The 24,963-nt window shown below is 38.3% G+C and overlaps 1 protein-coding gene across 2 annotated transcripts in view; it reads left to right on the forward strand.

Moving 5' to 3' along the window:
- The window catches only part of ascc3 (activating signal cointegrator 1 complex subunit 3), a 242,832-nt gene that overhangs the window by 169,391 nt on the left and 48,478 nt on the right, over nucleotides 1-24,963 (forward strand). For both annotated transcript variants that reach the window (XM_084435411.1, XM_084435412.1), the window contains exons 19-29: nucleotides 666-752; nucleotides 867-1,043; nucleotides 6,688-6,913; nucleotides 7,528-7,682; nucleotides 9,835-9,933; nucleotides 13,592-13,760; nucleotides 17,877-18,097; nucleotides 18,934-19,019; nucleotides 19,110-19,276; nucleotides 21,857-22,002; nucleotides 23,162-23,282. In XM_084435411.1, coding sequence (XP_084291537.1) covers nucleotides 666-752; nucleotides 867-1,043; nucleotides 6,688-6,913; nucleotides 7,528-7,682; nucleotides 9,835-9,933; nucleotides 13,592-13,760; nucleotides 17,877-18,097; nucleotides 18,934-19,019; nucleotides 19,110-19,276; nucleotides 21,857-22,002; nucleotides 23,162-23,282 — 1,654 coding nt within the window. The remainder of the gene's footprint in view (nucleotides 1-665; nucleotides 753-866; nucleotides 1,044-6,687; nucleotides 6,914-7,527; nucleotides 7,683-9,834; nucleotides 9,934-13,591; nucleotides 13,761-17,876; nucleotides 18,098-18,933; nucleotides 19,020-19,109; nucleotides 19,277-21,856; nucleotides 22,003-23,161; nucleotides 23,283-24,963) is intronic.

Genomic DNA, 24,963 nt, shown 5'->3' on the forward strand with positions numbered 1-24,963 from the left:
GAAAACATGACGGTTAACTTGGCCAAAGACTAAGTCTGTACGACCTTTTAAAAAGACAAATTATTGCTTTAGTCCACAATTTCCAGTCTTTTATTCAGCAAGGACACGTTAAATTAATCAAAAGTGTGACAGTGAATAAAGTTATACTATTACAAAAGATTTATGTTTCAAATAAATGCTGTGCTTTCGAACTTTCTATTCATCAAATAAATCTGAAAAAAAAAAGTATAATGTTTTCCACAAAAATATTGCGCAGCACAACCGTTTTCAACATTGGTAATAATCAGAAATGTTTCTTGAGAATCACAATGATTTTTTTATTCAGCAAGGATGCATTAAATTGATCAAACGTGACAATAAAGACATTTATAATATTATTGTTATTATAAGTCTGTTCTTAGAACTTTCTATTCATCAAAGTATCCCAACAAAAAATAAATACATATATCATTTTCAACAAAAATATTGCGCAGCACAACTGTTTTCAGCACTGATAATAATCATAAATGTTTCCTGAGCATCAAATCATCATATTAGAATGATTTCTGAAGGATCATGTGACACTGAAGACTGGAGTAATGATGCTGAAAATTCAGCTTTGATTGGCTTAATGCATATTAAGTGCATATTTGACTATTTAATATTTCTTTCTTTACATTCCACAGACTTTCAATGAGCTTTTCAGCGCGCAGAAGACCGAAGCAGACATTCTGAGCATCGTTTCAAAAGCTGAAGAGTTTGAGCAGATCAAGGTGAGAGGTCGTCGATTCCACACACAGAGAAAATGGTCTTTAGTAACGGGTAAGCGAAGTGTGTGTGTCACATTGAGGTGTGTGTGTGTGTGTGTGTGTGTGTGTGACGCACAGGTCCGGGACGAGGAGATGGAGGAGCTGGAGAAGATGTTGTGTGATTTCTGCGAGCTTCCAGCGGCTGGAGGAGTGGAGAACGGTTACGGGAAGATAAATATCCTCCTCCAGACGTACATCGGGCGCGGGGAAGTGGACAGCTTCTCCCTCATCTCTGACCTGTCTTACGTAGCGCAGGTGAGACGCCTCGGCTTCATTGCACGCGCTTTAAACCTGCCAAATCATATGCAACTGCACATCAATTATGGGAGATTGTGTTTAGAGTCGTGTCTGAAATAATCACATAATCTTTCTCCAGTTCTGATCAAATTTGTATAATTCCAATGGGAATCGGCGCAATGAAGAATTTTCCCTGCCAAGCCAATGCCAAGCTTAATTATGCGAGTCGAGTTCAATTTTGGTGATTTTTTGTAAATTAGCTGAAGATCCACAATGGACGAGATGCTCATTCAGCAAGTTTTGCAAAACACTTCAATATTATAAAAGGATATGGATCCTTTGATAATATTGAAGTGTTTTGCAAAACTTGGTGTCTGTCTGAAAATGTTCATTTCGTTGTCATTATTCATTGGAATTTGACACATTCGGTCCTGCTTTCTTTTGTCCTCCAAATTTGCTGAGTAAATATGAACCCATCTTAATATTTATGCATGGAAAATCAATTCATTTAATACAGCCCTGGGTTTTAAAGGAATATTTCCTGTTACTTACTTTCTTCCCTAGAACACAGACAGAGTGCTCATGATGCTCTTTTCCACACAATCAAAACTGATGGCGACACTGTTGAGTACCAGAAAGGACAAATAAGAGTTCGAGTTATACTTAATTGTCCTTTTTCAAGGAAATTCGTCTTGAAATGTAAAGCCGCAGTGATCCACAATAAACCACAACACAACATTTGACTAGAGATGCACCGATGTATCGGCCAATAATCAGATTAAAGCTATTAATTTGCGTTATCGGCCAATGGTTTAAAAACAGCCGATGATCAGGGCCGATTATATTCTGTCTATCAAAAGGTGTCCGACTGCAAATTTAGGGCAAGTTAATGTGACAATAACGCATTAACAGTTAAAAATAGCTACATAAAGGCTTTATTTGACCCTCTTAATCACCCGTAGTTCAAGCCAGGGTTGCCAGATCCACTCTTTTCCCTACACCTAGCATTATTTGTAGCGCCTCCCATCGCTAACAGCTTTGTGCTCTGGTACTTCTGATGAGAAAAAAAGGCTCAGCTTTCAAATTCTGTCCATTTTATCACGAAATTCAAACAAAAAATGGCGTTTTGACGCTCTTAAATGTGACGGATCTCTGTGTCGCCTCAGTTCAAGCAGCAGCGCGAGTCTTTTCTTCCACTTTAATACAAGTTATATCTCGAAAAACATGCATGAATATCAGAATATCGGAATCTTACTGTTAATTATAGTTTGAATACATTTGCCATTAAGAAGTGGGTTACACTTTATTTGAAGGTGTCGTTGTTACAGTGTAATTATATCTTTAAATACTGAGTAATATTAAGCAACTACATGTACTTACTATAGGGTTAGGGTAGGATCAGGGTTTGGTTGAGGGTTAGTTGCCTGTATTTATGCATAATTTACTGTTATTACTATGGTAAGTACATGTAACATATGTAACAAGGACACTGTAAAATAAAGTGTTACCCAGAAGAGTTGTATACAAACATTTCTGCTTTTATTTGAGTGTAAATATTATATCTGGAAATAAATAGCAGTTGAATATAATAGCTCTGTTGTTAATTTTAACCTCTAATATTAAAATTGTGCCAAATGAGAGCGTTCCCTGGATAGTTTCCAGCATTATTTGGGAGAGATTTGTTTTTTCCTTAAGAAAGTCACCCAATATCATTCTGAATATTAGACATTTAGTATCGGTGCATCTCTACATTTGATACATAAAAAATAAAGAAAACACATTATTAAAGGGTCCATACGACACCATTTGAAGCCTAAAAAGCTTAATGTGCATTAATCCTGGACTGGATTATGATGGTTCTTCTGTGATCGTGGCACATTTAAAAAAGCGTTGAATTGAACTCAAGTTGAGGATTTGAGAGCTGCACAGATGAATGGACTGCGTTTATGGGGATATTTCCATTGCCGTCGTATGGAAAAGATCCATGAAACAAAAACACGCATGCTTCAAGCTCAAGGACTAGATTGTGAGAGAAATTGTGAGTGGAGTATTTTGAGTAATGTGACTGCGAGGTTAGGATGGGATGTGCTCTGTGGAAGACATCTACCCATGATACCTGCCATTACAACGGCTTCCATGTGCTCAGATAGTTGAAATCGCTGGGAGAAATTCCCTGTTTGCTCCTAATCCGGCTGATTTCAGATGTGCAGCTGGGATCCGGCAGTGGGAGGCATTTCCGTGTCAAACGTTTGTTGATTTTAAATCCAGACCTTCTCTGATGCTCGGGTCTGAGATCTCTCTCTCCCGGCACCCTTCATGGATTTTAGATGTACATGTTTAGATACACACACACACACACGATGATTCTTTGGATGGTTTTTGCATCTGTTCAGGGATCTTCCCGTCGTTCAGCTGAAGACTGAAGAGAACAGACTCGGTTCTGAGCGAATGGTTCTGTGGAGCCAGTTATTTTTTAATGATTCGGTCGAACTGATTCCCCAAGCATTTGGAGATCGGCTGAGCATAAATAAGAGGTTGAGTGACTTGCGCTAAAAATATATAATTTATAATTTTGCCCTTTCCCACCACTGACGAGATTTACCGTCAGTTATGACACATTTCCTTGCCATTGACGACTGGTTTGATCATCGCTCTTAATCCGATCCGGAGTCTTTGACAAACAAAATTCTCAGGGAAAGAGTTAATAATCAGGGGAATACTGGCAGGGAAAGAGTTAATAATCTTTTTGTGTTTGAGGCTTTCAGTGATATTCAAAATCATAATATTTATGGATTTGCTCTTTTTTTTTTTCCAGTGGAACCACAATTTGGACCACAATTTCAGCAACTAATGCAAGAAGTATTTCGATTTAAAATAATAATAATAATCATCTGAAGATATAATGCCATATTCCAGATGTTGTAAATATATAATTTCCAAATATTTTCTTCTGGAACCAGTTATAATGAGATGTCTATTAAATTGACAGCATTAAGGTGTGGGTCGCGTCGCATAAGTGAAGTTTTGCAGGCAGATCAAATTCCTTTTGAAATGACTGGATTTCGATGAAAACAGAAAATGTGGGTGCACCTTTAAACTGGAAAACATAAATACCCCTAAAATACACAAATGCATACATTTATTCCGATTGATTTTAATCCTTCCCTCTGGTAATTTTGACCTGTACATATTTTTGACAAAATTAACAAAAATTTGAGTGTTCATTCGGAGAGGTCCAAAACCCCAGGACTTTTGTTGCAGTAGAACCACCAATACACACAAAAAATAGATTTATTTATTATTTATTGATCAAATCTAGTAATTTAAAGGTAAATCTGAAAAAAATAAAAAAAAATAAAATAAGGAATATAAAATAAATATAAAAAATATAAAAAATAAAATTTTGTCCTTTCTGGACAAAAAAAAAGTTAAGTATAATTTTAGGGCTTCGGGTCATTTTGGCCCGCGAGGGAAGGATTTGTTACAAAACGCGAGGGAAGGATGAAGGTCAAGTAGTGATAATACTAGCAAACTGTTTTCTCAAGCATTCAAAACACTATTGTGTAATTAAATCTTTAAAAACTCTCCAAACTAGAAAGAATGAGTTTTTCATCTCTGACCGCAGAACCCTAAAGATTCCCAGTGCTCTCTGCAACAGATCAGTCCACAAACCTGCGTTCAGTGCATGATGGGACGGTTCTGCTGGGTCTCATCCAGGCTCTCGTGGCCTGTTAAACATCAGCATCTGGGTCCGCAGGTGTTCGTCCTCGCACTCGTTCATTTCTGCTCGATCCATCAGTGACACACCGGATCAGTCCATCATAGATCATCACACCTTATAGATCAAAGTAATGTAGGATTCTCTAAGCCATCTGAGCATAACTCACACTCGACCCATCAAACACACACACGCTGCGCTCTGATCTACACCGACAGCAGTCAGAGCAAACCCACATTAGTTATTCCATAAAATGTGTTCTAGATAATGAACTAAATTTAAAAGAGCCCTTTAAAAAGCTGTATCCCATAAGAAGAGAATTGTATATGACAAATCTGTTTAAGATGACGCTCCCCCGTTAGACAAGCTGTTTATAGGGTTGTCCACTGCCAAGGATCCGTCATTCAGTTCCTCAACCATCGGAAAACCTCTCACTTTATTTCACTATCCCTTATTAACTCTTTCCCCGCCACTGACGGACATTTCCAGCTTTACGTTACACATCTTCTGAAGGAGTACTGAATCTCCTGATCAAAACACAGCCGAAGAAGAAGAAGCAGAAACAAGCGATATCAGATGTAAGCAGATGCATGTGTAAAATAACACGATCGTCAACATTAAACAGCATATACATCAAAACTGATCAAAAATATTAAGGGAAATGTCGAGCTGTGAAGCTGTTGATGGACTCGATCTGCTCCATCTGTGTTTCTGAATCCCATCTGAATGTAGTCTTTGACAAAAACACGATTTTCTCAGATTTTTGCTCAAAATGTTGCTTTTTTTTTAGTGAAACTTAAAACAACATTCAAGTGTTTGTTAAGCTAGGATAAAACTGTTTTGTTTATTTGTTTAAAAGCATAAGGTCTGTTATTTCTTCTGATATATTGCATATTCAGATATTCATACAACAAAATATTCTGCGGGACAAGAAATGTGTGTGAAAATGATCAAAAATGCCGGCAGGGAAAGAGTTAATAGACATTTTGCAGTCACAATTGTGTCACACTTTAGTTTGTACATTCACTATTAACTACAACTTTTTCCTCAATAAACTCATAATTACTGCTTATTAATAGTCAGTAAGGTAGTTAAGTTTAGGTATTGTAAAGGGATGTAGAATATGATCATGCAGAATTAGGCATTAATATGAGCTTTATAAGTACTAATAAACAGCCAATATCCTAGTAATATGCATGATAATAAGCATCTAGTTAATAGTGAAAACTTGGCCCTCAAACTAAAGTGTTACCAATGATTCATAATTAGGTGACAAGTAGAGTATTTCTTCATTGCATATGTTTGCATGTCCAACAAAATGCTCTTAAAATGATCTCAATATAAGGAATTACATGCAAGTCAATAAAGTTGTTACTTTACTCTCTGGTTTACTGGTGGTAAACTGGTCCACCATGTAAGAACAAAAAAAACATGACATGAAAAGTTGAAATGATCAGATACAAAGTCATATTAAAAGTCGGATATAATGACATGCTAAAGAAATTGACATAATTATGACAAAAACAATTCACATAAGTCATATACTAAGATACTTAGTCATTATGAGATAAGTCAAAATTATGAGATACAATGAAAAATGTAAATTACAAAGTCATAATTGTGACATAAAAGCAATTTAAATAAAGTTGAGATACAAAAGTCATATACTAATATTATAACATAAAAGTTGAAATTATGAGATACAAAGTAAATAATTGTGACATTCGAACTCAAAATGATAAGAGTAAAAGGTCAAAATGAATATAGTACGATACGAAGTCATTATTATAAGATAAAATTCAAAATTATGACATAAATCACTTTTAGAATTGATGCACATCTTGACGCCTCCCTTCAGCATTTGTATCCCAAACTTCACATAATAAACAGGTGGATGGGAACAGCGGGTGTGTACGTGACCTGTGTGTGTGTGTGTGTGTGCAGAACGCAGCTCGTATCGTGCGGGCCCTGTTCGAGATCGCTCTGAGGAAGCGCTGGCCCGTCATGACCCACCGCCTGCTGACGCTGTGTAAGGTGATCGACAAGCGCCTGTGGGGCTGGGCTCACCCGCTCCGACAGTTCAGCTCTCTGCCCTCGGCTCTGCTGTCCCGCCTGGAGGACAAGAAGCTCACGATGGACCAGCTCAGAGACATGGGCAAAGACGAGATCGGTCAGTCTCGCACCACACACTCAGCTTTACACTCGCTCATAGACAGTTAAAGTCAGATGTGCTGTTTTTTATTTCAATCTAGAGTTTGCACATGTTTCTGTGTTGGTAGGGTTGTGTTAGGCCATAGAAAATATCATTAACCTGATATAAAATCAGTGGAAGTCTATGCAATGTCCCGTCTGTGTGTGTGTGTGTGTGTGTGTGTGTGTGTGTGTGTGTGTGTGTGTGTGTGTGTTCACGTGCATGCGCGTGGTGTGTGAGTGCATGTGTGGTGTGTCTGTGTGTGTGTGTGTTCAAGTGCATGCGTGTGGTGTGTGAGTGCATGTGCGGTGTGTCTGTGCGTGTGTGTGTGTGTGTGTGTGTTAGCGCGCATGTGTGTGGTGTGTCTGTGCATGTGTGTTTCTGTGTGTGTGTGTACATACGTGTGTGTGTGCATGAGTGTTAAAAAAGCTTATAAATCGGCCAAAACACGTTTTTATTTGAATCTAGTGTTTTTCACATGTTTCTGTGATGGTTTAGGGCTTTAATATCATTAACCTGATGTAAAATCAATGGAAGTCTATGCAGTGTCCTCACTAATTCAGTGAAACAAACGTGTGTGTGTGTGTGTGCAGGTCACATGTTGCATCACGTGAACATCGGGCTGAAGGTGAAGCAGTGTGTTCACCAGATCCCTGCCATCCTGATGGAGTCCAGCATTCAGCCAATCACCCGCACCGTCCTGCGCGTGCGCCTCAGCATCACCCCCGACTTCAGGTGGAATGACCAGGTAACCATGGCAACCGCATCCAGGGCTTCACACACTGCTGTTAGTCTCTGGAATATCGGGATGTTCAGTTCCTTAAACCAGCCGATCCCAAACTCACCCACACTAAATATTCAGGCCTAACTTGATGTATTTGAGTTGCATATACAATTTCCATCCATTTGCATTACACAGTTTTACATAAACAAACTAATAAAGTTAACGTGATGCTTAAGTGTCAGTCATACATAAATGGTAAGATTTCTGCTCTCAAAAACTCATGGAATAGTTTATTAATTATCTATAGGCATCTGTTTGATTTGATTGAAATAATCATACTTTCAAAAATGCATTTATTCAAATTGCTTAGAATCTGCATAAATCTGTTCATTAAAAATCTGAAAACAATTACATTTATTCAGTTAAACAGCAGTTTTATTTTTTTTAACTCTGCTTTCTTATATTACACTGAGAGATCAACTTGAACATGTTAAGTACTGTTTGAGAGATATATATATATATATATATATATATATATATATATATATATATATATATATATATATATATATATATATATGCAAAAGCATTGACAATATTTCCTCTCCTCCATCACCATGTCCCTTTAGGGTCTCTGTAGCTTTGAACATGTTTTGGTGAAATATTATGATGAGGCCCTTGGCAATTATGAAATAATAATGTAATAAAGGGATGCGCACTCTCCCCTTACACTAAACTTAACCATCACAGAAAACTCTCTGCATTTTTACATTTTCAGAAACATCACTTATTATGAATTATAATCTGTTTTCCTCATAGGGACCAAAATATGTCCGGATTTAGGATATTGCCAATCTTTGTGGGGACATTTTGTCTCCATGATGTAGGGTTTACCAGGACCACACACACACACACTCTCTCTCACACGCACACACACTCACACTCACACTCTCTCTCTCTCTCTCTCTCTCAAATACACATGCTCACACACACACACAGGCTCACAGTAGGTTCTTTAGGATCTGAAGGCATCATTGATTTGTCGTCTCCTCCCCTGTGTTTAAGAGCACAAAGGCTTGAATAGCCCAGATCTGTGTGTGTGTGTGTGTTCTCCTGAGGGCCACAGATGGGCCACTCTGAGTCATGTGACCAGAACTCCTCTAGCGTGACACCCAACAGCTGGAAGACCATCAGCACACACTAATCACCCGCCAGTGTCCTCGCTCACACACATTAACATGGCATTAACAAACATTACATAACGCTTCATCCACTTAGTACTTCATGTACCTAATATATAATGGCGTTCTCTACCGTTCAAACATTTGGGCTCAGAACCATTTTTATTTGACTGATCTTACTGCTTTTATTCAGGAAGGATGCATTAAATTACGACTAAAGATATTTATAATGTTACAAAAGACTTATATATTTAAATAAATGCTGTTCTTTTGATCTTTCTATTCATCAAAGAATAAAATAAAAAAGACTATCACAGTTTCCACATAAATATGAATAGAAAATATGAAATTTTTCTAGAGCATCAAATCATCATATTAGAATGATTTCTGAAGGATCATGTGACACTGAAGACTGGAGTAATGATGCTGAAAATACAGCTTTGATCACAGAAATACATTAAATTGTGCTATATGTTTTCAGTGCATGTTGAAGAACGCGTTAAATATGGCTATAGTTCCGGTTTCTAGTGTGAATGAAGCTGTGTGATTCAGATTAGATTCAGATTCAGATCAAACAGCCCAAGCATGATTTATTCACACCATGAGCAAAGCGGAAACTCTGGTCATCCGGACGCTGAGCCGCCTGACGTTTGATACGTACAGTATATCACTCGCTTTAACGTAAAACAGTCTACAGCTCAACAGGCTGTGAAGATTTCACTTACTTTTCACTCAATACGAGCCATCTGAGACAGTTATGAAGCGGTGATGGAGATCAGCAGGAGTTCAGACGAATGTCAAGTTCCTGACGGGACGTTTTTATGCTAACACTTCACAATAAGGTTCATTAGCTAACATCAGTTAACTACCTTTAGTTAACATGAACTAAGAATGAACAATACTTCCACAGCATGTGTTATGAAACAGTAGTGTCCACTTTCAGACGTTCTGGCTTGTTCTCGCTCTCATGGCTCTTCTGGTGTGGTGTTGCACAGGTCCACGGGTCAGTGGGAGAGCCCTGGTGGTTATGGGTGGAGGACCCCATCAACGATCACATCTACCACTCCGAGTACTTCCTCCTGCAGAAGAAACAGGTATATCTGATCACAGACCAGCAGCAGGAGCGCTAGATTACACGCCTCACCTTTAACCGTAATGTAGCGTCGCTGTCGGTCTCCAAAAACACCACTCTTCAATCAGGGTTCGTACAGGGTGATTAAAGTGCTTGAAGTGAAATTTAAGTCCTGGAAAACCCTTGAAAACAGACATGCAGTATTTATGAAAAGGTACTTGAAAGTGCTTGACTTATTGGAAGACAATAAATGTGAAGATAGTGTTTAATTTTATTGATTAAACAATCTTTTCATGCAAACTTAACGCTGAAGCCCGTCTGATATCGATATAGAGCCATTTCGCATGGCTATGAGTGTGATGTTCCTCATATCCAAGTGTATGATACAGCTTTCATTCTTCAAATCATATATTCATGAGGGAAAAATGAGGGATTTGTCACAGTATCCTTTTAATGGGTAGAGTTACCACAGTCATTGCATGCGCTGCACTTTATTTGTACCATTTTGTTTTATTAGTTTATTTTATATTTATCTAGTTACCTTAATTTTAAATATAATAAAGATATTGTTTGATGAGTGAGAACTCTGATTGTAGTCCTTTAAACCAAAAAAAAAAAAAAAAAGTGCTTGAAAAGTCCTGGAATTTCATTTGACAGTATCTGTACGAACCCTGTCAATGGAAAAACAGTGTTTTTAAATAATGTAACACTGTGTTGTCAAAGGTTTCAGACACTTGCATGTGTCATTATACAGTATTATTAACATTTGACCAAAATCAAGCTTAAATGGAGGTTTTTGACCAGGGAATGTCAAACTACTGTACATGTTTTGTCCATCATCTGAGGCAGTAAATGCATCGCATGTTTTCATCAGCTTACGGGTTATTAAGTTTACTGTAGTTATATGTGGCTGCTCAGTGTTTCCTCTCATTTGGCCAAAGCTGAACTGCTTTGAACAGGCTAATTAATTAAAGGTGCTCTAAGCGATATCACGCGTTTTTTAGGCCAATTTTTTTTTTTTTTGTCACATACAGCAAACATCTCCTCACCATCCGCTAGCTGCCTGTCCCCTGAACACACTGTAAAAAAACGCGGTCTCTGTAGACAGCCCAGGCTCCACAAACGGCAAGAAAAACAAACTGGCCCAGCCTGGACCACGAAACATAACAAACAGTGTTCCTGCCAATCACAGACAAGAATGATTTGGGGGTGGGGTTTGGGGGGTTAGTGCGCGGATGAGGAGGAGGGAGGGTCTAGCTAGCCTCCGTTTTGTTTGACAATACTTCGAACGTCAACGAGAAGTGACGTCACCCAACATCACTTAGAGCACCTTTAAGACAAATGCTAGACAAAGACACTTTTATCTGCTCATCAAATACTTAAAAGATTAGCCTCACAATGTTTCTTGAGTAAAGAAAACGCTGTACATATAAAAAATATCAGTTCTTTATTTACACTTGCAAACAAGCAGAAACTATCCAAACTGTGCTCATGATAGAGGTGGGTGGAGTTATGAGGTTTGACTGACAGCTTGAGGAGCCAATGGAGACACGAGGTTCAGTCACAAGCTCTTTTAAATCTTTTCATTGGTTAAATATTTGCAGACATAAAGGTTGACCAATAGTAATGATTTATGAAAAAAAAATACAAATGCAGAAAAATGGAGAAACGCCCGACAGTGACGATATGCGGATTTGTTATTGTTGAAACTTTAGAACTAAAACTATTAAAAATGGATAATTAATTGAAGTTAAGGTCAAATAAAAAAAAAACATATATATAAATATTAGATAAAACTTGAAGAAGTTGCTTTGGCAACTAACTGAAATGAAATGAGTTTAAGTACTAAAATGGCTAAAACTGAAATAAAAATTAATTAGAGCTACAGTACATAGAGATATTTAAAATATATATATATATATATATTTATCAAAAGCACATAACAGAATTACTCAAATGTATCCGGTATCATCCGCCTCCAGTTATTTTTAGCTGTATAAAACTTCTCATTAAGCTGCTTGATATTTCAAACTTCTATTTTTTACCATATTATTTGAGTGTAAGTAGTACAAACACACTGGTTTGTAGCGCAGATAGTTTCACTGTTATTCTAGTTATTTACCTATTCATAGATGCCACCTACGTCACTACAAATAGAACGCCGCCATATTTGCGACCGACTCGCCCGGTATGGCCGCCCAAACTGCCCATTTGAATGAGAGAGAGAGACAGAGATACCTGGAGAAAATTTCTATTTAGGCTCCTCCGATCCTTATTTGTTACCGCCAGTTTTCTTTAGTCCATTATTATCTCCCCCAGGCATGCCCCAATTGGCCTTTCATGATGTAGAAATACTTAAAGTCATAGAGCTTCATGGCGCGCGTTCATGAGAGTCGAGGCAATGTCATGAATGAATCTATGAATCTGCAGCTGTTCGGCATGAATGAATCTATCTAATCCGTCCATCAGCACAGCCAGAGACATCAGCCGAATATCATAAAAGACTGCCATATTTGTCCGAAAGAACAGATGTTCAATTACAGAGAGAAGGTTTAATACACACAAATATCAAAAGAATCTTTCGAGTCGAATCTTTTTGAATGATTCGGCTGCGATTAAAAGCTATCAAGAGGTAAGCTCAGTGATTATAATATAACGACTTAAATTGCAGTTTGTTCGTCACATAAAGCTATCATATGAATAAATAACGCTATTAATATAACGGACGAGTCGTATTAGATCACTTTTATGATACTTTAGTCATGTTTTTTTTTTGTCTTTTATTATCATTATTTTTTGCGTGACAGCCCCCAGTAGGCTAACGTTACTCATTCACTTTCATTACATCGACAAGAAGAGTCTCCATTAGGCTACATATTCAAAAATGTCCCTTTGTCTTCCACGGAAAGTAAACTTCAGGATTTGCACATGAAGGTGAGTAAATGACGGCAGAATTATCATTTTTGGAAGAACTAGTCCTTTAATATGCATTTCAAGGCTGAGATTATGCATCGTCTGCAGAGCTAACGTTAACGTTACTTACACAAAATAACATCTAAAGCACATGTGACGAAGACAATATCTGTATGAACTTCAGAAAAATATTTATTAGACCTGTATTAACGAACAGACAGACAGACAGACAGTTATATTCAAAACAACCCCAAATCTTACTAACTTACCATGATAAAATGCATTTAAACAGATCCAACAATAAAATGAAGACAAAACATTATCTGTCGATATCTGTCTGTATAATGTTGGCCACTGAGAGTATAATGGAAATATAATTAACCACAAACCAACATGAGACTTCAAGTCTTTTAAATAAATTATTCTCTCTTCTCTCTTATTTTGGTATAGAATAAAATACCAGTTCAGGATTCCTCTTTCGGCTGTTGTTGCAGCCAACTGCACAACATATTGCAGGCATTACTGAGATCGGTCGCAAAGATGGCGGCGTAAAGCTACAGTGACGTCACGTGAACCGAATGAATAGTGGCGAATGAGTTGAAAGGTTCACACATTCACATTTAACTGGATAATGCTAATATAACGCTGACTATCTGCACAAAAATCCTCAATTTCAAACGCTAGTGTGATTTTCTTTAGTAGCGGATCGGATTAGGTGATGGACAGTGTGTCACGTGAGCTGAAGATAATCACATGTTCTCTGTCAGGTGTTGAGTGGAGAGCCTCAGCAGCTGGTCTTCACCATTCCCATCTTTGAGCCCATGCCTTCCCAGTATTACATCCGAGCCGTGTCTGACCGCTGGCTGGGCTCTGAAGCGGTGTGTATCATCAACTTCCAGCACCTCATTCTGCCTGAGAGACACCCGCCACACACAGGTGCGTCACACACACACACACACACACGCACAACTGAGACAACAAGCTGTCAGCAACAATCCTCCTGCAGACACTTTATTCCTTATTTACAATGAATCACTTTAAGTTAGGGATGCACCGATATGAACATTTTGGCCGATAACCGATAATTCTTCATATTTGAAAGCCGATAACCGATATATTGTCGATAGATCTAAATCCAAATTTTTATGTAATTTTTGAGAGCCTGATTACAAAAAGTAAAAGTCTCACCATTAAAAGCCATGTCTCAAGCACACAGTTATAATGCTTTCATTACAATATTATGTAGCTTATATGACAGACTTGAACTGTATTTTCCTTTTTGAAGTGATTTCAATCATATGTCAAGCAATTTAAAAGCATCATGTTGAACATCTGAAGTGTCTCAGCTGAAGGAAATAATACATTATTTATTGGCTTTAATATATCGGCCAAAATTTCTTATCAAGCCGATAACATTAAAAATGAACATATATCAGCTGATACCGATATGGTGCCGATATATCCTACTTTAAATGCTGTGTGGAATGAGTGGTCATTAGGCCTATTTAGACAGTATCATATGGGGGCATTTCAGCATTTTAAGTGCTAGTCTGTTGTTTTTTATTACCTTTCAAATTGGAAATGTCAGTTTTTCCCACCACTGCAGAATTACCCACTGTTTCTTGAAAAACATCAATTCTGAAATTTAATTAAATGGAGTAAGTGACCCAAAAGTCTTTCGCGTAATTATAAATGTGGGTTTTTGCTACAAGCTTTTGTTTCAGAGGACTATATGTGAGCGGTGCTTCTGTTATTCCGGTCTCTAGATATGGCTCGTATTAAAGCCACTTTACTATTTTTATTTTTCATCTTTTAAATGACAGATTTTACGATATGATCCCTTGTGCTGTGTTGAAAATCCTTTTGCTTAATTTACTTAGTATAATGAGAGATTTACAAGCAATTTAATATGTTATCACCAAACATTGGAGTTAATCTTTCGATCAACTTGTTTTCTTTCAATTAGTGCAGATTTTGTATTTCTTCTTGGATCTGATTGACCGTAGGCCTCAGTGATCTGAGTTTATGCACTTCAAGTGTTTGGGTGAAAAAAAAATCACTAAAGCTTATTCACCTTAAAAAAAAACAAAAAAAAACTGAAGTGCATAAACTCAGATCAATGAGGTCTATGATCTGTCAGTTCCACACAAAAACGAGAGATTTATAAGCAGTGTTTTGTAGGCTGGTAATTTTTAACTGGGGAACACCAAGTGTAACAAGGTTGGGGGGGGGAAACCCCAAAAACAGAAACATTATCAAAAATTTTGCGGAAATCGTTACCCTGTGAGAGCAAATTCAGTAAGTTTTAGTCCAATACGATTACATTAACCAGCATTTTCAGGAAAAAGATAATCATCTCTGGGTCAAAATGACTAGAACACAATGTGAGGATTAAAATGATTGTGCGATGTATACAGAGTTTCATTTCTGACTGTACGATAAATTGTAGTCAAGACATCCAGCCACGATTCAGCGCTGACGAAGCCAGCCACACGAGAAGCAGTGCGACCCGGGACAGCTCACAGGAATCGTATCGTATCTGTACTAGAGGTCTGCAGGGCTTTACACTGAAGCCCGAACCCGAGATCGCTTGACCCGACCGGTACTAAGTTAAAACCCGAATCCGAAATCTGTCGCTGTAAAGATGTACCTGTACACAACACAGCTTTGCAAGACCTACACTGCACGTAACCGCTGAGCTCCTTATTGGCTGAAACCAGATAATATCGTATAATAACGCTTTTTAAACATTTAAATAAACACATCAAGTGGTAGAAAATGTGTATGATGTAATGTTTTATTTGATAGCAGTCTACTTTTGACAAAGCTGATTTCTGAAAGGCGCTATTGATTTATGTTTTGAGTTTTCACTCGTCTATCATATCGCCTCTCGAGGTTTAAAACATTTAAATATACATATCAAATAGTAGAAAATGTTAATGATGCAGTATTTTATTGATAGTACTCTTGATAAAGCTCTGATTTCTGAGAGAGGCATAGACACGGCAGCGCAGCTGTTTGATTTGTGCCTTGCTCAGTTTACACTCATTCACTTCACACACACATTATGTAGTCATTTTAGAGGTTTATGTCCCCTGGCTCACTTATTATCCAGAAAACACGCGGAGTGACTGTGACTGAGGAATATTTTCCCTAGTATTCTGTATAATTCGTTGCAGTGCAGTTTTCCCTGTATCATTCGGCACTGTAATACGTTTTACCGTATCATACTCGAAAGAGCGCACAAGAGCAGGACCACAACCGCAAAACAGTTCTGTTAATATATCAATTATATATAAACATGCTTCCGCTCTCTTGCACTCTGTCGACCACAGGACAGCAGATGCCATGCAATGCAAACCGTAACTACATATTTCATCAAATATATATATATATACATATATATACTGGACAAAATTATAAACGCAACACTTTTGTTTTTGCCCCCATTTTTCATGAGCTGAACTCAAAGATCTAAGACTTTTTCTATGTACACAAAAAGCCTATTTCTCTCAAATATTGTCCACAAATCTGTCTAAATCTGTGTTAGTGAGCACTTCTCCTTTGCCGAGATAATCCATCCATCTCACAGAAAAAAAAAAAAGGTTGTTGATTGTGGCCTGTGGAATGTTGGTCCGCTCCTCTTCAATGGCTGTGCGAAGTTGCTGGATATTGGCAGGACCTGGAACACGCTGCCGTATACGCGCCGATCCAGAGCATCCCAAACACATTCATTCATGCTGACTGCAGGAATGTCCACCAGAGCTGTTGCCCGTGAATTGAATGTTCATTTCTCTACCATAAGCCGTCTCCAAAGGCGTTTCAGAGAATTTGGCAGTATATCCAACCGGCCTCACAACCGCAGACCACGTGTAACCACACCAGCCCTGGACCTCCACATCCAGCATCTTCACCTCCGAGATCATCTGAGACCAGCCACACGGACAGCTGCTGCAACAATCGGTTTGCATAACCAAAGAATTTCTGTCACAAACTGTCAGAAACCGTCTCAGGGAACCCCCCCGGACCCCCCCAATACAGTAAAACTGCACATTTTAGAGTGGCCTTTTATTGTGGGCAGCCTAAGGCACACCTGTGCAATAATCATACTGTCTAATCAGCATCTTGATATGCCACACCTGTAAGGTGGATGGATTATCTCGGCAAAGGAGAAGTGCTCGCTAACACAGATTTAGACAGATTTGTGAACAATATTTGAGAGAAATAGGCCTTTTGTGTACTTAGAAAAAGTCTTAGATCTTTGAGTTCAGCTCATGAAAAATGGGGGCAAAAACAAAAGTGTTGCGTTTATAATTTTGTTCAGTGTGTGTGTGTATATATATATATATATATATATATATATATATATATATATATATATATATATATATATATATATATATATAGTTTTTCGGAGTTACAAACCCAAACCTAAAGATATTCATGAAATATGAACCCAATATTAACCAATATTAAATTTACTTTTAATCACCATACAGGCAAAAAGTTCACAATAATGAACAAAGTATAGTCAATGAGTTGAGATGAAACGGAATGAAAATTTCATATCACGATTATAATGACCAAAGTGATCACGGTTATCAATATTTTAAAATGTGCTGTAAATGTTCAAAAAGTACTGATACACACACGGAAATAAATGAAATTACACACTTTTGTTTGCATGAACTAATATATTACACTAATAATAAGTGTATAAATTAATAATAATAATTACTCTTGCAACGATGGCATGATTTTAAATTAAAATGTTGGTTGGGTGACTTACAACATAAAATGTAATATCTGCTAAAATGCCCTCACATACTAAATGTTTAAATAAAGTTCTGACAAAAACGTTTTATAAAATGATAAACCTCACATTTCTATGGAAGCTTGTTTTTTCCATGGAGTAAAAAATAAAAGAGGTAATCGTCACTTTATCTCACAATTCTGACTTTTTGCTTTCCTTTGCAGTTGTGAGTTTATATCTGACAATTATGTGATGAAAAGTCAGATTTGCGAGTTATAATTTGTTTTGTTTAATTGCAGAGCTCTTGGATCTCCAGCCGTTGCCTGTGACTGCACTGGGAAACAGGGAGTACGAGAGTCTATACAAGTTCACGCACTTTAATCCCATTCAGACGCAGATCTTCCACACGCTGTACCACACGGACACCAATGTCCTGCTGGGAGCTCCCACCGGCTCCGGGAAAACCATCGCTGCAGAGATGGCCATCTTCAGGGTCTTCAACATGTACCCTACCTCCAAGGTCGTGACCTCTGCTGTGTGTCTGGTGTAGGGTTGGGTATCGTTGAATTTTAACGATTTTCGATTCCGATTCTTATCGATTCCGAATTTCAATTCCAATAAGGTATAAAAACGTAGATATCATTCACATTAAGTCTTATTGCAAAACATTTTAATTTAAGCTGAAAATCATGAACAAAAAATCAACAGGTTAAAGACAACTCACACAAGGAACTTCTGCCTATGATTTAAAAATACCATAGAAAAACAGCTAGCCTAACGTATATAAATGTCATGCATTATTAAAGACAAGTAAACACAATAAAAAAATAGCAATAGCAACAAATAGATACAACTAAACAAAGATACGATTGAAATAAACAGTGTTTTAAGATTGTCAGGTACAGAAACTGTAATCAAATGTAAAATAACACTGCATTTCATAAAATAAAATGTACATTACAAATATAGTTACAAAAGTTATTAAGTCAAGAACGAGTTAATTTTCTCTTCGTCTTTTGTTGTTTGATTAGTGTTATAGAGACGGCAGCAGGAATATTAGGCTGCTGTCACTTTAAGAGTTGCATGGATCCAATATAGTTACATTTTCTGTGCGCATGGTTTGGATGTGTGTGCGGTACATAAAACAGCGAGCGAGTCGTCTCGCGCCTGAATTGTTTAAAGTCAAATTGAAATGCTCACAAAGGAATCGGAATTTAAATTTTATAACAAGCATCCGATTCCTGACCTTAAGTATTCGATTCAAGAATTGGAATTGATTTTCGATTCCCAACCCTAGTTAGGGTGTAGTTTTAGTTCCTATGACACGGTTTAACGGGCATGTATCCGTGTGAACAGGTGGTCTACATCGCTCCTCTCAAAGCTCTGGTCCGAGAGAGGATTGAGGACTGGAAGATCAGAATCGAAGAGAAGCTCGGGAGGAAGTGAGAGTGTTTATAGATTCTTCTGGCAAATATGTATCTGTTATTATACCCTGACCTTTATTTGCTCATTATCATCCTCAATGTCTCCAGGGTGGTTGAGTTAACAGGTGACGTTACTCCAGACATGCGGGCCATAGCGCAGGCGGACCTGATCGTCACGACTCCAGAGAAATGGGACGGAGTGAGCCGGAGCTGGCAGAACCGCAGCTACGTGCAGAAAGTGGCGATTCTCATCATAGACGAGATCCATCTCCTGGGTAAACGCCCTGATATACGCAGTCTTTTTCCTTCTTCGCTTAGGGATCAAATTAGTTTGATATGCCTGAACATTCAGACGCCGCACACGCTGATGACGTTTAGATGAATATGTAAATATGTGCTGCACGCTTTCCTCTCAGTAAAACAATAAACACTCAACAAAAATGACAGCGGTGAGAAAACAGCAGTTCAGAAAGCATCTGATCACAGTGATCTGGATATGTTTGCACCAGCTCTGCAATTCAGCGGTCAAGATATGTCACATTTATTTATATAGCATTTTATATAGTTGATTTATTTAAAGGTGCAGTGTGTAATTTTTAGCGGCATCTGGTGGTGAGGTTACGAATTGCAACCAACAGAAGTTACGGTGGCCGACAGGAAGTGATGCCGTCGTCTGAGACAGTTAAGCAATGAGGTTTCTTTATAAAGATAAATTAAGGAATTAGGTTTAATTATTCAGTAAAACGATATTTTATTTCGAATATTATTGTTACTTGTTCATCATTGTGTCAGTGTTTTATTCGCTGACTTTAGCTATAGCTTCTTTGCACGAAGAACAACACAGTGACGAAACGCGTTTGTCCGTTCAGGGCCACTGTAGAAACATGTCGATGTAAGCGGACCCGCGGTGTGTGTAGAGAGAATGGCTCATTCTAAGAAAATACAAACATAACGGTTCATTATAAAGGTCTTTATTCACCACTGAAAACATAGTTATGTATATGATATTGCATTTCTGTCAACAGAGCCTCAAGAAAACAGCTTTACAGTATTAAACATTAACAAGTGTCGCTTTCAATTAGAAGTGCTGGTTCAGTTTATATTTTAAAGCGGCTCTCCAGTGTTCATGTTTTACTAGCGTCTGACCTCGAAAGACTGAACAGAAGAAATAAACCGGAGAAGATTTCCATGTCAAAGTAGGCGGAGCCTCAGAGCCACACCCACCTATTACATCATCATCGCCACAGAGCCATGGTAGATGATGAATAGATCTAAGATGTACTTTTCTGGAAAGTTCACTTTGGCAAGCTGATTTTGTTCGAAATGACGCCACACTAGTTCATTCTTCGGTTTTGCAAACGCCTCAATCGCACGTGACGCTTCCCCCGACTCAAACATCCCAATCACAGCCCAACATCACGAGCACCAGCATGATGCTCTTGTGTCTGAATGTTAGCAAATCCCAGCATCCATGTTCCAACATCTAGTGGAAAGCTTTCCCAGAGGAGTGTGAACTATTCCTCTGCATCAAAGGGCGAACGCACCACGGTTAATGGCCATGGTTTAGAAATGAAATCTTCAACAAGCACATATGGGTCTGGTGTTCAGGTGTCCACATATATGTTTGCCTATGTAGTAAAGCTGCTAGCAATGTGTTAAAGTCAAGGACCTTCATATAAATGAGTTGGACAGCTTCAGTCCTGAACCGTGTGTAGTTGGATAAGATGATAATACCGCTATATACACGAGTATCTGCATGTATTTACACACATGTATGATTCAATAGACTGATTAAAGAACCTCCTTATTCTTGAAGGATGAATTATTTTGGTACACACAATTCAGGACATAAAAGGAGTTCTGTTCTCAACGGGCCTGCATTAGTTTTATTATTTTATCCAGACCTACATTAATGTTTATATATATATATATGTAAAATAAAACTAGACTCACAATGCGAAGAATTGTAGTAGTTGATTATAACACTGCAAGTGAAATGTTTGTTTCTCCAGTTTCAAATTAAAACTGAAATGCCATCACAAAAAAAAAAGAAAAAAAAAAGCATAAATATTATGTTAAATCTGTACCATGTAACTTTAAACAAAATTGCCTGTCTATTGGCCACACAAGCAAAACTTCAAATTAGTTCAAAATGGCATGGTAAAGTTAACCATATGAATCGATTGGTTTAATCCAAGTCTTCTTAAGAGACTCGATTGCTTTAACTCATGAACAGCCTTTTATTCACATATAAACATTAGCACTTTTCACACATAAAGTCTTAAAGTCCCCCTGTAGTCAACAATTGTATCCCTTAAAACTCATCTTTGATCACCAAAATGACATATTTAAAAAAAAAATTCTTCATGCCTTAAAATATGTTGAATGTAACTCGACACCCTTGCCTCATTTAGTATGTGCGGTTCTATGAATATGCAAATGAGCCCCGCCTCCACTCACTCACTCAGCTCAGAGATCCACTCGTTGACGATCACACGTTGATCTGATTGGTTACAAGGTTGTTTGTGACGTCAGAAACACCAGCGATTTCAAAGCGTGTTTTTGAGACTGTCTTTGGTTCACTGCAGTTTTAAGGAGGAAATACTCAGCAATGCTGTCGACTTATGAATTTACACATGGTTTGTCTTAAAGCATATTAAAAACACCACATAGACATATATACAACATTAAAAGCTTGATTTTCACCACAGGGGGACTTAAACATGTAAATTACATTTGAGAGATCATGATTCATGTGTGAGCAGGAGCTTTTCAAAAAAGCCAGTAAATAATTTCTAATAATAGCGTGTAAAAATGGTATTGTTACAGTTTTTGTGTTTCGTTTGCCTTCACAGGTGAGGACAGAGGGCCGGTTCTAGAGGTCATCGTGTCCAGAACCAACTTTATCTCATCGCACACCTCAAAATCAGTCCGTGTGGTGGGACTCTCGACAGCGCTGGCTAATGCTCGCGATCTAGCCGACTGGCTGGGCATCGGACAGGTTACAAACCACCGCAACACACAACCTTCTCAACGTTCACACACAACACACCCTTCTAACATCACAACACACAACCTTCTCAACGTTCACACACACACACACCCTTCTAACGTCACAACACACAACCTTCTCAACGTTCACATACACACCCTTCTAACGTCACAACACACAACCATCTCAACGTTCACATACACACCCTTCTAACGTCACAACACACAACCATCTCAACGTTCACACACACACACCCTTCTAACGTCACAACACACAACCATCTCAACGTTCACACACACACCCTTCTAACGTCACATCTCTATCTACTACATTTGATGCAAGACTTGCGATATCCAAATCGCTTTTGGAGGCCATCCATAGACTTTATATACAGGCAAATTAATATTTTTTCGGGATCAGTGCTCCTTCCTCTTCTGGGATTTGAAATGATATGCAAATGATTCACGGCAATTCAGATCAAGCAAGAAATCTTGGCGTCCAAATGAGGGTTTTTTACGTTTTTTTTTAGAGTTGGATGTAATTAATGGGTCTTGTTTCGGTGTAATCATGCTTCACTTTCCTCCATAATGATACGGGATGAAGTCAAAGGATATTATCTGAAACACTGCACCATCATTTTCATCCTGTTTCCATTACAGATAGCCGTCCTTTCAGTCATTCTGCGTTTATATGTGTATGTGTTCGCACACACGAGCGCGCGAGGCTCTATAAATAACCAGCACCCGTCTCCCAGCATGCAGCAGCATCAGGGCAGACAGCAGTGGTTATGTAAACGTTGTTTTACTATTGCCGAAATGTCACCCTGCGAGACAGACGGGGAAGGAAGGGCTGGGGGTCTCCATAAATCTGACGTGTGCTGTTTGGACTAAGGCGTCTCTCTAGCTGCCCGATCCATTATCCAGGCCTTTAAATATGTGCACACACGCACCCAGGCCCGGGCCACTTGTGTGAGAGCGTGGTTGTGGGACAGGGGACAATGACGGGCTGTAATTACCCCCAGATGGGCCACTCTGTCAGGCACACAGCCAGCTGGGCACTCCATCTCTCTCTTTATTACTGTCTTTCTGTGTCTTCTCACTTTCTGGCCCTGGTTTTCTTGCATTGTTTTGTGGCGCTGTCCTTATTCATCTGTCTGTCTGTATTTCAGGTGGGACTGTTTAATTTCCGACCCTCTGTTCGCCCAGTGCCGTTGGAGGTTCACATCCAAGGTTTTCCTGGGCAACATTATTGCCCTCGGATGGCCAGCATGAACAAACCAGTCTTCCAGGGTACAATACTACAGTAACATTACACACTCACTAAAGGGAAAAGTTCATGCAGAAACATTGAATTGTGTAATAATGTACTCAACAAGTGTTCTAAACGACACATTTGAGTGACCGAAATTGTATCTAAAGTCCTCAAATCTCATTTGTGCTACAATACATTTGGAAATTCACAAAAAAGGAGCACACAAATTATATTTGTTGAGGAATTTTACCCAACTATGTTGACTTCTACAGGGTGGGCCATTTATATGGATACACCGTAATAACATGGGAATGGTTGGTGATATTAAAGTCCTGTTTGTGGCACATATGTGAGGAGGCAAACTCCTCAAGATGGGTGGTGACCATGGTGGCCATTTAGAAGTCGGCCATCTTGGATACAACTTTTGTATGCATTCCCATGTTATTACGGTGTATCCATATAAATGGCCCACCCTGTACTTCTGAGAATTCCCTTTTTCATGATTTGTGCTTAAATTTTTTATTGCTGTCAAATTTCATTGCTGATTTGAAATATGCTATTGAAAAACAATCCTGGCAAACCGTTTTGGAGATTTTAGTTCTGCAATGAGGATTATGCGCAATAAACGTCCATATTCTGTAAAACCGGTCGCGTCGCTTCCCGTTCAGGTCTTTTGTATGTGTTTCGTCAAATATAAAGCCGTTTTACTCAAGATAACTTAAAAGGAGCGAGCAAAAATAATAGCATAACTGATGTCCATTGCATTTGCAGATTTTTCTCACTAACATTTTTATCTTTAAACTGAATAAAACACCAACATTAAAAGAAATAGATAGGTTAGCCGATTACCTTGAGTCATAGATATCGTCATCAGTCTGTCATAACACTCTCTGACAAGCGGATGCATTGAGACCTGTTTTCCTGTTTGTTCATGTGGCGTTCGGCATAAAGCTTACAGCACTAGGGGTGTAACGGTACACGTATTCCTACTGAAAATTGTTGGTGCGGGTCATTTGGTTCAGAACACATGTGCACTGGACGAATACAGTTGTTTTAATTAACACTGTGTGTGCAGAATGTAATTTCAAACTCTGAGTTTCCCCTCTAGGATTGGAAAATATCATTTATATTGATATACTATATAGTCAAAGTGATTGCTGCCGGATAGGTGCATGATTCAGGTCTGAGACACGAGACGTGCTTCATATATGAGTCATGAACATACATGGCTTGCCCTGCTGTCAGATGTGTGTGTTGTTTAATGCGTTCGAGATGCGGTTTCCCTCAGAGCACAACTTACATCGTATCGTTTATACTCGCCTGTAAATTTGACAAATTCATGCAAGTATTTCATGCAAGTAGTTCATTTGCAGACTGTAATGAACGAGGCCCGGCACGCTTGGCGTCAAATAGACGGAGCGGATTAGAATGGGAGCGCAATCATACAAAGCTTATTTGTATGTATTAAAAATATTTTAATTGTTTTGTTGTTCCAAAACATACCAGATTGTGGCTTCAAAACCATTTTTGTGTGCCGTTACACCCCTAAAATGGAAGGTCACCAGGTGAACTGACTTGCCTAAAAGCAACTTGAGACAAATTACAAATGAATCTTTTGTACTTTTACCAAAACAGTACTTTTTTATCATCTTGCATTTTTATTGCTTTTGTATTTTTTTCGGTTTTGTATTTTTTTCGGTTTTGTATTGTTTTTTTTGT

Source organism: Rutilus rutilus (assembly GCF_951802725.1).
Source record: "Rutilus rutilus genome assembly, chromosome: 17".
Classification (NCBI taxonomy): Eukaryota; Metazoa; Chordata; class Actinopteri; order Cypriniformes; family Leuciscidae; genus Rutilus; species Rutilus rutilus.